The sequence below is a fragment of the Ananas comosus genome, linkage group 3, assembly GCF_001540865.1.
Source record: "Ananas comosus cultivar F153 linkage group 3, ASM154086v1, whole genome shotgun sequence".
NCBI lineage: Eukaryota > Viridiplantae > Streptophyta > Magnoliopsida > Poales > Bromeliaceae > Ananas > Ananas comosus.
This window is the reverse complement of record NC_033623.1, coordinates 3445465-3461764: the sequence shown is the minus strand read 5'-3', so window position 1 is coordinate 3461764 and position 16300 is coordinate 3445465. Positions and strand designations below refer to the sequence as shown.

At 33.2% G+C, this 16300-nt stretch overlaps 1 protein-coding gene across 1 annotated transcript; it reads left to right on the top strand.

Annotated features, from left to right (window-relative positions):
- On the top strand, window positions 6570–11626 carry LOC109707338 (pullulanase 1, chloroplastic-like). The gene is given in 11 exon segments (XM_020228520.1): window positions 6570–6736; window positions 7559–7627; window positions 7833–7889; window positions 8230–8304; window positions 8814–8902; window positions 9032–9109; window positions 9324–9337; window positions 9340–9461; window positions 10912–11021; window positions 11124–11223; window positions 11314–11626. Coding segments are annotated over 10 exon segments (828 nt in total). The 5' UTR covers window positions 6570–6736; the 3' UTR covers window positions 11428–11626.

The following is a 16300-nucleotide window of genomic DNA, read 5'->3' as shown; positions in this document are numbered from 1 at the left end:
AAGCATGTAATATTTTGTAGACGAGGAGTATTAGATCCTGTTTGGATGCACGAGTATTTTTTATTTTAAGCATATCTTATTAATTTACTAAAAAAGTTTGTAATATATGATCGATGAAGAATGTGATCAAATATCTATGAGTGCGCTACATGTTGGCAATGCAGTGTAAACCATGAATATATTCTATTTTGATTGGGCCTTCCGATAAAATGTTCTAATAATGTGAAACATATTTTCCTTATATTTTTTTCTCTCACGGAGTGTGCTCTGTCTCTGTTTAATTTTTTATTTAATGTTCATACCATTTCTCTCTCCTCTTTCTCTCAGTGAGAAACATATGCCTCTTTCCTCTCTCTCTCAATTTAATTTTTTTAATTTAATGTTCTTTTTTTTTTCCTTTATGCAAACAAAAGACATGTTATTGTCATTGGATTTATAAGAGACTTAGACACTAGTAATAATAATTAGGCTTAAGCATTTTGGGCTGATGGTTGGGCCTAACGAGTTATTGTTGCTAGTGGGCTGGGTCGTTACACATTCTGTATGATCAAATTATGTGCACTTTCTCTTAGAAAAGTAAAAATAAATTATTTTTAAAAGTGTATAACAAGAGACATAACTTAAAAAAAAAAATTGATTGTAGTAATTATATATTTTTAAAATTACTTAATGTTTACTTTTTTAAAATATAAGTAAAATACAGAGTTAGGCTGGTATACTATCAGTAGCACGGAGGCCTCCGTGCTACTAAGTTGTTTTCAATGATGTGGCTTCTAAATCGACGATCGGCTCCGTTAGACTTGATCTACACTATTAAAAGTATTTGGAAACTAAATTTCATAAATTTTTAGTATCATTTACCTATCAAATGAGTAGTCTAAAAATGAACGGTTGGAAATAAAATCTCATAAAAAATAATGATAAAAAACTTAAATTTAAGATCAGAGGTACTGATCTTACTCTAAATAGTAAAAAAAATTTTCTATAAAAATTTCATCAGATTTGGATTGTTTTACACCATTAAACTCACAAACGCACCACATCTACCATTAAAATTGTCAATTTTGAGACCTTTTAATCACTAGCTAAATGATGTCGAAAAATTATGAAATTTAGTTTTCAAATACTTTTAATAGTGTAGATCATGTCTAACGGAGCCGATCGTTGATTTGGAAGCCGCATCATCGAAAACAACTTGGTAGCACGGAGGTCTCCGTGCTACCGATAGTACACCGGCCTAGTTCGTAAAATATATTATATTTGCAAGTTTGAAAGTGCTTTCTCTCTTTCTCTTAATTTAATTTTTATTTAATATTATCTTCTTTCTCTCCAAATAAGAGCCATACCTTTCATCTCTCCCCTCTCTCTCACCAAGAAATATGCATTCCTTTTTTCATTTTCTATGATTAAAATATGTGCTATCTCTCTCTTTTATTTTTAATTTATTCCTCTATTTTCTCTCTTTTTTCCAAACAAGAGACATGACTTTCTTAAAAAAATTAAAATTTGTTCTAGTAATTATACATTTTTAAACTAAATTTTTACTTTTTAAATTATGAGTAAAATATATTATATTTGAAAATTTAAAAGTTAAATATTGAACTACAAAGTAAATGGACCAAATTTTAAAGTTGAGTTGTGCAAGGACTATTCATATATTGTACTCCAGAAATGAAATTAGCCATGGAGAAGTGTGCCTGCCTTTTCCTTTTTTTTGTCACCAATTATATGCTCTTTTTTTAAAATAATTACTTTTTTAATTAAATTCTTTTTCCTCTCTCATTAATTTTTAATTTAATACTTATTTTTCTCTCTCTCCAAACAAAACACATGTCCTTCTTAAAAAATTATTTTTGATTTTACTATGTGTAAATTTTTTATTTAATGCTTTCCTTTCTATCTCTCTCTAAAAATTAATTTTTAAGACATGATTTTTCTCTCTCCTCTCCCTCTCTTCTATCAAGGAATATGCATATCTTTTCTTCTCGATGGCCAAGATATTTGCTCTCTCACATTAAATTCTTAATTTAATGCTTTCTTCATTCTCATCAAATAAGGCACATGCCTTTTTTTAAAAATTAAATTTAAATTTAGTAATTATAATTTTTAATTATTGAAAGTTTAAAAATAAAAATATTTAAGTCAAAAGTATATGGATCAAATTTCAAAGTCTGACTTATGTAGGAGCTATTCGTATGTTTCACCCTGAAATTAATTAAAAATGACAAACATCATGGGATCGAGCACAAGATGCTCTTTTTTCTTTTACTCATCCCCTCTCTCTTGTAGATTTCTCTTCTTCTGCTCTTTTCTCTTTTATTAGGATTTTTTTGATTCCTCACTTTCTCTTACTTTCTTTTTCTCTGCCTGCCCTATCCTTCCATCGTTCCTATCTCAACTTTCTCTGTCACATGCATCTGTGAAAGTTGTTGAGGAGTACACCGTCGTCGCTTCGTATGGCAGAGAAGATTATTGCCAAATTTGACGACTCGCTTGGCGGCGGTGATTGAGTAGTTAATGGCATAGAGGGCTGGGCTACCACCTCCCACGCTAAAGAGGATTATCACCGAGGTGGATCCAAAGTTGATCCGGGCTCAATGGCGATGACGGAATGGTTTAGGGCGTAGATGATCCTCGTGGGGGTCGATCTGGAGTTGACATTAGGCATGATGGTTGCAGCACAACGGTTTATGTCATAGAAGGAAAGCAGCAGAGATAGCCCCATCCGCACGAGCGAACTCCAAGCTAATCTTAAGCGCATGGATACAAATGGAGAGTTCGATCCTGGCTCAGGATGAACGCTGGCAGCATGCTTAACATTTCCCCAAGGGTGCCCTAAAGTTCCTCCACCAAATCGTTATGGTAAGAGATGTAAAGATTTAGAGTTTCAAGGTATGTATTGAATGAATCATGTTTACCATCTGGCGCTAATGTTCATCTCTCTTTGTTTCTTTCTCTATAAAAATTTTTCTCCTTTTGCTCTTTATGATACTCAACGATTGAGTCAACAATCATTTCAAGCTTTTTGATAGCTGTGTTTTTTTTGACACTTGCAAAGTTTTTTTTTTGTCACTTGCAAGCTTTATTCCTTGACGCCTAAAAGTTATTTACCTACATGTATTGGTTAGAAATTTTTTACATTTTTTGGTAAATCGAAAAAAAAAAAAAATTTATTCAACTATATATATAGCAACTTTGTCATCTACTTGTTCTTATTGTCCCTCACCCTGTCCTTGAGATCTATGCTCATTTACTTGGGTTTGTAATGCACGATGAGATATGAGACCTGTTATAGCCTTTACAATATCTTTTTGATAGGACTGGCATATCCCACCTGTAACGTCGAATATATTTTTGGTTTTCTGCTGTAAAATTTATTTATGAAGTTTGTTCTTTTGAAGTTTGTTCTTTTGTAATGGATAAATGTTGCCCAAATATGATGCTTAAAGAAGTGCATTCTTTATTAATCAATGTTTCACTCACTGTAACTATGAATTGCTATCAGAACTTGCATTTTATAAAAGAGCTCTGAAATTCGCCATCAGAACTCTAAAGCCTTTTTCGCAAACAAGTATTTGAACTTACTACTTTAGTTATTAGGCTCCTTCAACTATAGTTATTAATTGTTTATCTGTTTTGATTGTGAATTATGCACGTAATTTTGTAAGCTTTTAAAATAGGGGTAGTTACACCAATGGTCCCTAACCTTTACACTATTTTTCAATTTGGTTCCCAACTTTTTTTTTTTTGCAATCAAGTCCCTAAACTCTTGATTTCATTTCAATTAAGTTCCAGCCGTTAGATAGCGGTTAAAATTGACGGAAAATACCATGTAAGCACCATGTCAGTGCCACGGAGGCGCCATGTCAGTGCCACGGAGGCGTCATGTCAGCGCCACAGTGGTGCCGTGTCAGCGGAATGCAAAAAAAAAAAAGGTTAGGGACCAAATTGAAAATCGGTGCAAAGGTTGAGGACCAATGGTGTAATTAAACCCATTAAATTTATAAATTCAAAAAAAATTTTAATTTAAGATTTAAATTTTGATATTGAATTCAAATTTTAATTAGAATTCAAATTCTGATTTTGTATTTAATTTCAAATTTTAAATTTTAAATTCAAATTCACATTTGGAATTCTAAATTCTAATTTAATTTCAAACTTCGATTTGAAATTTGAAATTCAAAATGTGAATTTGAATTCGAAGTTTAAATTCAAATTTATAATTGATATCAAATCTTAAATTCAAATTTAAATTTTGAATTCAAATTTAAAATTTAAAATCAAAATTTTGAATATGATTTTAAATTTTAATTCAGATTTTAAATTTAAATATTGTTTTCAAAACTTTCATTTTAAATGTAAATTGAAATATCAAAATCAAAATCAAAATTTTAAGTTTGAATTCAAAATTTAGATTCAATTAAAAATTTAAATTAAAAATTTGAATTTCAATTCAAAATTTTAATTCAGCTTTAAATTTAAATTCAAAATTCTAATTTCTCGTTAGTTTAAAATTTTAATTTTAATATTATTTTTGAATTTAAATTTAAAATTTTGAAATTTTTTTTAGGGACTAAAATGAAAAATGTGCAATGTTTACGGACCTAAATTGACATGTAAAAGATTGACAAATAGACGCTGACGTGGCGATTCCTTTAATTTTAACAGTTGATTTAACGGTTGGGACGTAATTGTAATAAAATCAAGAGATTAGGGACTCAATTGCAAAAAAGAAAGGTTGGGGACTACCGGTGTAATTAACCCTTTAAAATATTGAAAAGAAAATTATTTTTTCTCTTTGACGGGATGAATCGATCTAGCTTCATTTTTTGATTTCTATGTTAGACCATGGGGAAAAAGAATCGCGTTTTGAAGCTTTATATGATTATATTCAAAATATAGGCTTAAACGGTAATGAGGATTGCAATTCAAGTAAAGAGAGAGGCCTCTGTATTCAACTATTTGATAAAATTTAAGAAACCGAATTAATTTGCTAATGTTAAATTTTCCAAGCGTTTGCAAAAGAGATAAATTTTTTTATTAGGTTAAAAGCATGTATTTGAAGCTAACCGACATTTAATTAATTTTGTTTGTTGCGAAACAATACGCATCGCTTAATTAATTAATAGCAAACGCATGCGTAACAATTATGTCATACTCAAACGCACAAATTTATCTTCAGCAGGACTATGAAAATATTGGTACATTTATTGTCGTTAGATGTAACTTAAATATAAAACTTCCTTGTTACTACCAAATTGCGTCTATAAAATGGTATGTGCCGCAATCCCAGAAGAGGCAGAGAGAGGAGAGTAATAAATTATAGAGTAAGTGAAAAGGAAAAAAGAAAGGGAGGGATCGAGGAGGGGGATCAATTACTTACGAAGAGGATGACGACAACGAGCAGGAGTGGGTGGTTAGCGGTGGCGGCAGTGGCGTGGCTAGTGCTGATGAGCCAGCCGGAGCAGGCCGTGGCTTGGCAATATTGGCCGTTCTGGAGCTGGGGATGGCCCAACTTGATGGACATGACGGTGGACTACATGTGCTACAAAGAGATGTACAACAGAATCGGCAAATTCAATCCCCCGGGTACGTGGGGCATCAAAAAGTTCGCCGCTGCCCTCGATGCCTGCGGCTTCGAGCGATACACTCTCGGCTGGTACCCTTTCGGCTTCCTCGAAGAGGACATGCGGATCACCGAACACGGTCCTAATGGCTAGCTGCTGCAAATGCCCGTACGCGAATCTTCTTCGACATGCATCTTGCTACAACATCTGTATCTATTACTACAGTACATGTAAAACATCTGCATGCATCACCCCCATCTTTCTCATTCTAATTATTGAAACGAAAAACTAATAAATAAATAGAGAATAAAGATTCTCTCTCTCTCTCTCTCTCTCTCTTATATTATTGATATGATTTCTTTGCACTCTTCCTGCTCCCGTGCAATTAAATAATAAAAGATTTATAATATAAAATTATTTAATTGGTAATTATACTAGTTATAATTTGATTATTGTATGATTTACGAGAATAATAAATTAGTCAATTGCTAGAGTGGCATATATGTGAGCACAAAGAACAAGTTAGTGTATATGACACTAGTATAAGTTAAAGAATGCAAGCCGTCTTTTGAACCATCGTGGTTCACAATGCACGATAATTATTGTATCATCGGCCTGAGATATATATATAAATAAATAAATAAATAAATAAATATATATACTATAAAGGGATCCGGCTACTCAATGTTACTTACATACCGTAAACGACCGTTGGCTGGCTACCAGTTCTTCTGCCGTTAGATTTTATTATTTTATCGTTTTCCCTCGTTAGATCATACTATTCAACCAACCAGAACAACACCCACTTCAATCCTAGGGGAACCCCACATCATCCTACACGCACACGTCTCCTTACATCTAATGGCCAAAACTTGATAACAAATGACTGCTGCTATTTATAATATAGGTAGCCTAAGTTTTAAAAAATATATAGTTATAGACTACATACTATAGTATTATAAACTATACACTAAATACATTTATATACTAGATATTTTTTTCTTTTCCCCTCCGCCTCTCTCCAAAATACCATTATCCCTCTCAAAAAAAAAAAATAGATCTCCTTTCTCCCCCCAACCTCCTCCTCCCAAGAAACCCTCTTCGATGGCTACTCCTCCAAGGCGACTTCGCTCCCTCCGCCGGCCGGCTGCTGCGCTCCTCCCACTCCGGTGCTCTTCCTACTTCTCAGGTGCGTCCCTCTCACCCTTCCCCTTCCCCTTCCCCTTCCCCTTCCCCGAGCTCGGGCCCCGCCTGGCCTGAGCTCCCCCTCGGTCAGCCTAGCCCAGCCCCCACCCCCCAGCCCTCAGCCCCCCCTTTCCCCGCACCCGCGCTCAAAAACCCTCCGTCCCTCCGCGCCCCCGCCGCAGCTCCCGCTCCGAAACCACCCGCTCCCTGCCCCTCCGCCCTGCTCTGTCTAGCCCTAGCACTCTCCCTGTGCCTGCTCCTGTGCAATTAATTGAACACCATTAATTGGAATGACTCACTTTGACTTTCGATCTGCTTCAATTTGGTTTCACTGTAATTTCACCGTACACACATGCTCACATAAATAACAAACTTAATTTAATTATACGGGTCAGTTTGGTTCATGCTATCTTTTTAAGATTTATAGTAATCTAATAGGAATAAAAAAAAATTATGATGGTGTCCGGCTAAACGCTCGACGAACTAGATCTTTTCCGCTTGCTTTTGCCGTAACACTTGGATTGTTTGCGGTATTGTATGTAAGATTAACGCTTGAGATCCTTTGGCTTATGTCTTAATTTATTTGCACGTTTTTAGTGCAGAAGAGCCCTCAACTTCTGCAGAAATTTCAGGATACATGCGCTAGTAACAAACTATTTCTAGTTCATTTTCTACAATTTTTTTGATTGACAGGTTGTAATCCTGTGAAGTCTCATGAGTTATTTCCTGTTTTTTCACATTTGCCATTTTTAACTTAGCCTATGACTATAACCATACTAGTGATCCTATTTATGTGTTATTAACAGATGAAAGGATCGGAAGTTCCGACTAATGATGGAATGCCAGTTGGGTATGCTTTGTCCCCCACGGAAACGGTAAGTCTAGCTATAGCTAATTCTTAAACAAAATTAGCATAACCTACTTCAATCTTGCATTAATTGATATAGTTTGTAAATTTAAACAGTCGACACTATACTTCATTTTGTTCGTTGGGTTTGTTTGGAAATTAACATATATAATGTTCACATCTTTTGATAACACAAGTCTCATGAGCAAAAGATGTTGGTGTATCATTTTCAGGTCAACTACGTGTCTGCTCATGACAATGAGACTTTGTTTGATATTGTCAGCTTGAAGGTACATTGATCTATTTTGAATACATCTTTCTTTGGTCATCTTTTTAAAAATGGTTGAAAGGCTTTGCTCTGTTTGTCTACGAATACTCTTCAAGATATTCCATAGTTAATTTCTTGTAGAGAAAAATTCAAAATAAAATATCTTTATGATGATGATCCCCAATTGCATTCTCCAAAAATTTCTTCTTGGTGTTCTTTAGCAATAAATTGTTGGTTCCGCACCATCAAATCCTGATATTTCACTTCTTTTTCATGTATGTGAGCAAAGATTTATATTGTCCTTTATACATCATATATGAAGTAAAAGCCCTTTCATCTTATATTCTCTTTTTGTTATGCAGACTCCAGTGGAACTCACTGTAGATGACAGATGTAGGATTAATCATTTGGCCTCAAGCATCATAGCATTGTCCCAGGTTTGTCCCAATGCTTTTATCATGTCCTAGTCATTAGTTTGCAATTCTTTTTGTAATTAATTTTAGGTGTGCAGTTATACGCCTTGCTTATGGAGTTGTATAATTTTTTATCATCTATGGTTATTCTTCATAAAGATTAAGAGGAAACAGATACGTGCTTAATTTATATAAAGATTTGCCACTCTCACTGTAATTGCTCATAAGATATGCCGTCACTGTAATTTATAAGTTTTGTTGGAATGGGAACTAGTTTTTCTCCTTTTCAGAAATCATGCCTGCCATTGTAATGGGCCTTATGGCTCTTGTTAGAAAATCAGAAAACTAACTTATACAAGAAAGACCAGTGATATGCTCACTCTTTCTGGAGTAATCGCCAGCGGCGGTGAAATGACTAATTTTTGACTGTTGGAAGTTGAAATCGTTTTTCGAAAAGCACTCTGATTATCTACTGCTATTGCGAGGCCATCAGACTAATCAAATTTTGTTGCCTAATCACTTCATCTTCATAGGGAGTACCATTTTTCCATGCTGGTGATGAGATATTGCGGTCCAAATCACTTGATCGTGACTCGTATAACTCCGGTGATTGGTTTAACAGGTTGGTCATTAAACAACCTAAATGTAATGGTTTCCAAACGACCACATAGAAACATTACGAAAAGCTATTTTTCATATGAGCACATATTTCTTCATCTCTTTGTTCATTTTTCCCCCCATATTTGAAAAGGTTCGACTTCAGTTATGAAACAAACAACTGGGGTATCGGACTTCCGCCAAGAGAAAAGAATGAGAACAACTGGCCTTTGTATGTTTCTATCTTCCTCTTTTTGGATTCTATATCATTTCAATTGCAATGAGTTGATTTTATCTTTTGTATCCTACAGAATATATTAGTAGTTCATCTGGCAGTATACTTATATTAGTTCATTTTTTCGGTATATATTAACAAAGTGCTAGTATGTAACTTATTGGGCAGTTTGCAAGTTTCCTATTTTTATAATACTTAATAATAATTCCAGGATCAAACCACGGTTGGCCAACCATCCTTCAAGCCTGAGAAACGTCACATTCTTGCTGCACTTGATAATTTTGTCGACCTTTTGAAGATCAGATACTCCTAACCACTTTTTCGTTTGGGGACAGCAAATTGCATTCAGGTAGAATTTTATATTCTCAGCAAATTTTGTTTTTCATGTTTATTACTTCCAATTTTCAAATACGTTGTATCAGTTCAATATGGTTCAAATTGTTAGATGCTATATACTCAATCTTCAGTTTTGATTTCTTAAAACCAATTTATTCTAATTACCACTGAATGTGTTATTGTGCAATTAAACACTTTCATATTTGGAAAGCAACTCTGATTCTAGCCAAATTTGTTAAGAAGAAATTTGGCATTTGATAATATTGAAGGTTTAAGTCAGAATGAACCACTTTTCTTAATAATAAGTAAATATTCTATCAAATTCCTTCGTGTAACACAGTGAAGCTTACAACAAGGATTAAAGTGCCCATCGGCACAAGTCGTATCTATCGTGCCGTGTCGTGCTAGCAAGATATCGGCACAATACAGCTCTTGTGCCGATGGCACAATTCAAAATTCTCTATTTTTGAAATTAGTAAGTAATTTTCTAAATAAAGTTCAAAAGATTTGAAAAAAATATATAATAAATAATTGGCATAATTTGTTGCTAAAAAAAATAAATATTTCACGCTATTACGTGTCGGCACACATATTTTTTGTGATCGAACGCATTGGCACGGACCGACATGCATCGTGCCGTGCTGTGCTGGTAAGTTTCGGCATGATCCCGTGCCACGACACTTACATCCTTGGCTTACAGCAAATTGATGTGATAGATATATGGCCGCCTTTATAATAGATTTTATGCATTTTCCCTCAAAGAAAAATGGGTTAAATGTATATAGGTCCCTGCAAACACAGTGAATTGTAAATATATCCCTACAAAGTTCAACTTTCATATGTTGTCCATACAAAAATTCTAATGGTTTCAAATATGTTCCTTTGGTTTGCTACCGTTAGAGAGCTGTTTATATTTTAACAGCAAATAAGTGACATGCCAATTTTGCCATCACAAATATGTTTTTTCAAAAGCCACAACAGTATAATATAAGAGAGGTAATATTGTCAAGTTATCTCATAAACTAACTAGGGTTAAGTATTTTACCTATGGTTAACTAAAGTTTTCTAATGAATTCTAACGGTTGGGACATATTTGAAAACATTTTGACTTTTGCAGGGACAATACAGGAAAGTTGAATTTTGTAGGAATATATTTGCAATTCACTATGTTTGTAGGGACTTATATGCAATTAACCCAAGAAAAATTTGTCCCTTATAGCCTAAGTTTTGAAAATTGGACTTTAAATGCATGGGTCTAATCGATGAGATCAATGCAAATTGCATATTTGGAGGTCAAAATAATTGGCATCGTATACCTGATTCTCACCCTGTTGCAGTGCAATTTTGCCACTAGATTTAACTTCAAGGTGAACACTAACATAATATAGGGGTTTCATTAGCTTCGGTGTTTCACCTTATTTCTTTCTTAATTCCACATACTGATTCCCACCATTAATATGTAGGAACGAGTTCGATTCCATGACACAGGTTCGTCATGGGTCCATGGAGCAATCATTATGAGCATTGAAGATGGACATGATGGAAAACCAGGCATTACCCAATTAGATCCAATGTGAGTAGTATACGTTTGCTCATTCAATTTCTGGTTTCAATATTTTTGGTGGCAAATTTTTTAGTTTCATATAAATTAATCACAATCAATATTTTGCTTCAGCTACTCCTATATTGTAGTTGTCTTCAATGCATGCCCATCTGAAGTCTCTATAGAAGTTCCTGCGCTCAGGTCGAGACCACTTGAATTGCACCCTGTGCAGGTATTATTATTTGTATTTATTCGTCATTCGATTTGTGCACTATGCTTGGGAAGTCCTGCCATAATTTAATGTGAATCGAAACTGGCGCAGCTGAAATCGGTGGATGAGTTGGTAAAAAAATCAACGTATGAGGCGGTCGCCGGTCGCTTCACTGTTTCTCAGAGAACCACAGCAGTTTTTGTTGAAGTTCGGGGCACTCCTTAATGTATCAACTGGCGCTAGTGAGTATATTTTTCATAATCACATCTAAATGATGTATGAATAAAAGGCTAATAAGAATTAGGTCGGAAGAAGTTATCCGAACTATTCTAGTAGAATAAATTTGACTGCATAAACATAAACTCTGGAACAGGAATATCTCTATTAATTGTCCGAATAAATTTGTTTCTATATCTTCCCTTTATTCACTATGGGTCAGTATTTTTTTTTGTTTAATCAGTTAGAAATATCAAAGGGTAACTTCAATTAGTCTCTCTGCGATCTGGCGCCTAACTACCTGCCATTAGGAAGGAGTAGCGTAGTGTTATATTTCACCAACCACAAGGTGGTGAAGTGTAAACTACCAAGTAGTAAACTGCCATAATTTACCATCCTATGGTTTGTAAAAATTAATATTTTACTATGTTGTGGTTTGTGAATTGTTATACCTTGTTATCCTACTTAACGGCAGGTTCTTACAGTAAAACAAAATTAAAACTACGTAAAACCAAAGTAGAACAGTTTAAGCAAAACAATGGTAAAGGAAAAAATGCAATCAACCACAATGGAACTAATTGCAGTTTATCGGAAATCAAATTAGGTTGTATTATTGCTTGTTTTGGTTGCTATTATATTTACTAGCAATAGATATATCTACTTTCTTGTGTATTTGCCAAGTGGAAAATGTTGTGAGTGTCTGAGGGAATTTGCCTTGATGTTGGAAATATTACAATATTTATTGGATGTGTAGGGTTGGTATAAGCAATTTTGTCTAAATTAAAGCTAAATTATTTGATTTCATCATAATTGTGACGTAATCTCATATTGAATAGAGAAGGGATTGTATTTATGTATAGAAGGATTAAATACTTTAATACTGATAACTTAGGCGTTTTGGGCCAGTGATTTGAGCTTAACAAATTGCTAGGACTGGTAGATTAGGATGTTACAATGATATATGGTTCTTTGTTATTGATTTGTTTCAGACCTAGCTTTAAGGCAATATAAATTTTATAAATTTTATACCACATTCTTTCATGGGTCAACATTTTTTCACTAATCTTATAATTTTTTTAAAAGAAAATTAAGGGTTTTCAAATCCTAAACCTTATTTGTGCGCTCCAAAAGTAAATATAAATGTTACACTATTCATCCACCAACATTCATAGGTCAACATTTTCTCATTAATCTTATAATTTTTTTTTTAAAAAAAAACTTATAATGGAAAAAAAGGGTTTTCAAATCCTAAACCTTATTTGTGTGCTCTATCTCTCTTACTTTAATTTTTTATTTAATGTTCGTACCATTTCTCTGTCCTCTTTCTCTCACTGAGAAATATATATGCCTCTTTCCTCTCTCTCTCAATTTAATTTTTTAATTTAATGCTCTCTTTTTTTTTTCCTTCTGCAAACAAAAGACTTGATTTTTTTTAAAAAAATTAATTTTGAATTTAGTATACATTTTTACAAATACCTAGTTTTTATTTTTTTTAAAATTATGAGTAAAATATACTATATTTGAAAGTTTAAAAATACTCCCTCTCGCTTTAATTTTTATTTAATGTTTTATTCTCTCTCTTTAAATAAGAGATACTTTTTCTTTTCTCCTCTCTCTTCTCTCTCTCTCTAAATAAGAGATATGCCTTTTTTTTTTTTTCTCCTCTCTCTCTCTCTCTCTCTCTCTCTCTCACCGAGGAATGTGGATTCCTCTTTGCATTCTGTATGATCAAATTATGTGCACTTTCTCTTAGAAAAGTAAAAATAGATTATTTTTAAAAGTGTATAACAAGAGACATAACTTTTTTAAAACAATAAAAATTTGATTGTAGTAATTATATATTTTTAAAATTACTTAATGTTTACTTTTTTAAAATATAAGTAAAATACATTATATTTGCAAGTTTGAAAATGCTTTCTCTCTCTCTTAATTTAATTTTTATTTAATATTCTCTTCTTTCTCTCCAAATAAGAGACATACCTTTTATCTCTCCCTTCTCTCTCAACAAGAAATATGTATTCCTTTTTTCATTTTCTATGATTAAAATATGTGCTCTCTCTCACCTTTATTTTTAATTTATTCCTCTCTTTTCTCTCTTTTTCCAAACAAGAGACATGACTTTCTTAAAAAAATTAAAATTTGTTCTAGTAATTATACATTTTTAAACTACTTAATATTTACTTTTTAAATTATGAGTAAAATATATTATATTTAAAAATTTAAAAGTTAAATATTGAACTACAAAGTAAATGCACCAAATTTCAAAGTTGAGTTGTGCAAGGACTATTCATATATTGTACTCCATAAACGAAATTAGCTATGGAGAAGTGTGCCTGCCCTTTCCTTTTTTTTTGTCATCAATTATATGCTCTTTCTTTAAAATAATTACTTTTTTAATTAAATCCTTTTCCCTCTCTCTCATTAATTTTTAATTTAATGCTCATTTTTCTCTCTCTCTAAACAAAACACATGTCCTTCTTAAAAAATTATTTTTGATTTTACTATGTGTAAACTTTTTATTTAATGCTTTCCTTTCTATCTCTCTCTAAAAATTAATTTTTAAGACATGATTTTTCTCTCTCCTCTCCCTCTCTTCTACCGAGAAATATGCATATCTTTTTTTCTCTATGGCCAAGATATTTGCTCTTTCACATTAAATTCTTAATTTAATGCTTTCTTCTTTCTCATCAAATAAGGCACATGCCTTTTTAAAAAAATTAAATTTAAATTTAGTAATTATAATTTTTTATTATTGAAAGTTTAAAAATAAAAATATTTAAGTCAAAAGTAAATGGATCGAATTTCAAAGTCTGACTTATGTAGGAGCTATTCGTATGTTTCACCTGGAAATTAATTAAAAACGACAACCATCATGGGATCGAGCACAAGATGCTCTTTCTTCTCTTACTCATCCCCTCTCTTTTGTAGATTTCTCTTCTTCTGCTCTTTTCTCTTTTATTAGGATTTTTTTGACTCCTCACTTTCTCTTACTTTTTTTTTCTCTGCCTGCCCTATCCTTCCATCGTCCCTATCTCAACTTTCTCTATCACATGCATCTGCGAAAGTTGTTGAGGAGTACACCGTCGTCGCTTCGTATGGCAGAGAAGATTATTGCTAAATTTGACGACTCGCTTGGCGGCGGTAATGGAGTAGTTAATGGCATAGAGGGCTGGGCTGCCACCTCCCACGCTAAAGAGGATTATCACCGAGGTGGATCCAAAGTTGATCCGGGCTCAACGGCGATGACGGAATGGTTTAGGGCATAGACGATCCTCGTGGGGGTCGATCTGGAGTTGACACTAGGCTTGATGGCTGCAACACAACGATTTATGTCATAGAAGGAAAGCAGCAGAGATAGTCCCATCCGCACGAGCGAACTTCAGGATAATCTGAAGCGCATGAATACAAATGGAGAGTTCGATCCTGCCTCAGGATGAACGCTGGCAGAATGCTTAACATTTCCCCAAGGGTGCCCTAAAGTTCCTCCACCAAATCGTTATGGTAAGAGATGTAAAGATTTAGAGTTTCGTGGTATGTATTGAATGAATCATGTATACCATCTAGCGCTAATATTCATCTCTCTTTGTTTCTTTCTCTATAAAATTTTTTCTCCTTTTGCTCTTTATGATACTCAACAATTGAGTTAACAATCATTTCAAGCTTTTTGATAGCTGTTTTTTTTGACACTTGCAAAGTTTTTTTTTCGTCACTTGCAAGTTTTATTTCTTGACGCCTAAAAGTTATTTGCCTACATGTATTGGTTAGAAATTTTTTACATTTTTTGGTAAATCGAAAAAACAATTATAATTTTATTCAACTATATATATATATATATATAGCAACTTTGTCATCTACTTGTTCTTATTGCCCGTCACCCTATCCTTGAGATCTGTGCTCATTTACTTGGTTTTGTAATGCACGATGAGATATGAGACCTGTTATAGTCTTTACAATATCTTTTTGATAGGACTAGCGTATCCCACCTGTAACGTCGAATATATCTTTGGTTTTCTGCTGTAAAATTTATTTATGAAGTTTGTTCTTTTGGAGTAATGTGCATGATCAACGTGGTCTAATGCAGCACAGCCATTTTATGACTTTTGTAATGGATAAATGTTATCCAAATATGATGCTTAAAGAAGTGCATTCTCTATTAATCAATGTTTCACTCGCTGTAACTGTGAATTGCTATCAGAACTTGCATTTTATAAAAGAGCTCTGAAATTCACCATCATAACTCTAAAGCCTTTTTTCGCAAACAACCATTTGAACTTACTATTTTAGTTATTAGGCTCCTTCAACTATAGTTATTAATTGTTTATCTGTTTTGATTGTGAATTATGCACATAATCTTGTAAGCTTTTAAAATAGGGTTAGTTACACCAATAGTCCCTAACCTTTACACTATTTTTCAATTTGGTCCCCAAACCTTTTTTTTTTTTTGCAATCAAGTTCCTAAACTCTTGATTTCATTTCAATTAAGTCCCAGTCGTTAGATAACTGTTAAAATTGACGGAAAATGCCACGTCAGCACCATGTCAGTGCCACGGAGGCGCCATGTCAGTGCCACGGAGGCGTCGTGTCGGTGCCACGGTGGTGCTGTGTCAGCGGATTGCAAAAAAAAAAAGGGATTGGGGACCAAATTGAAAATCGGTGTAAATGTTGAGGACCAATGGTGTAATTAAACCCATTAAATTTATAAATTCAAAAAAAAATTTAATTTAAAGATTTAAAATTTGATATTGAATTCAAATTTTAATTAGAATTCAAATTCTGATTTTGTATTTAATTTTAAATTTTTAATTTTAAATTCAAATTCACATTTGGAATTCTAAATTCTAATTTAATTTCAAACTTCGATTTGAAATTTCAAATTCAAAAT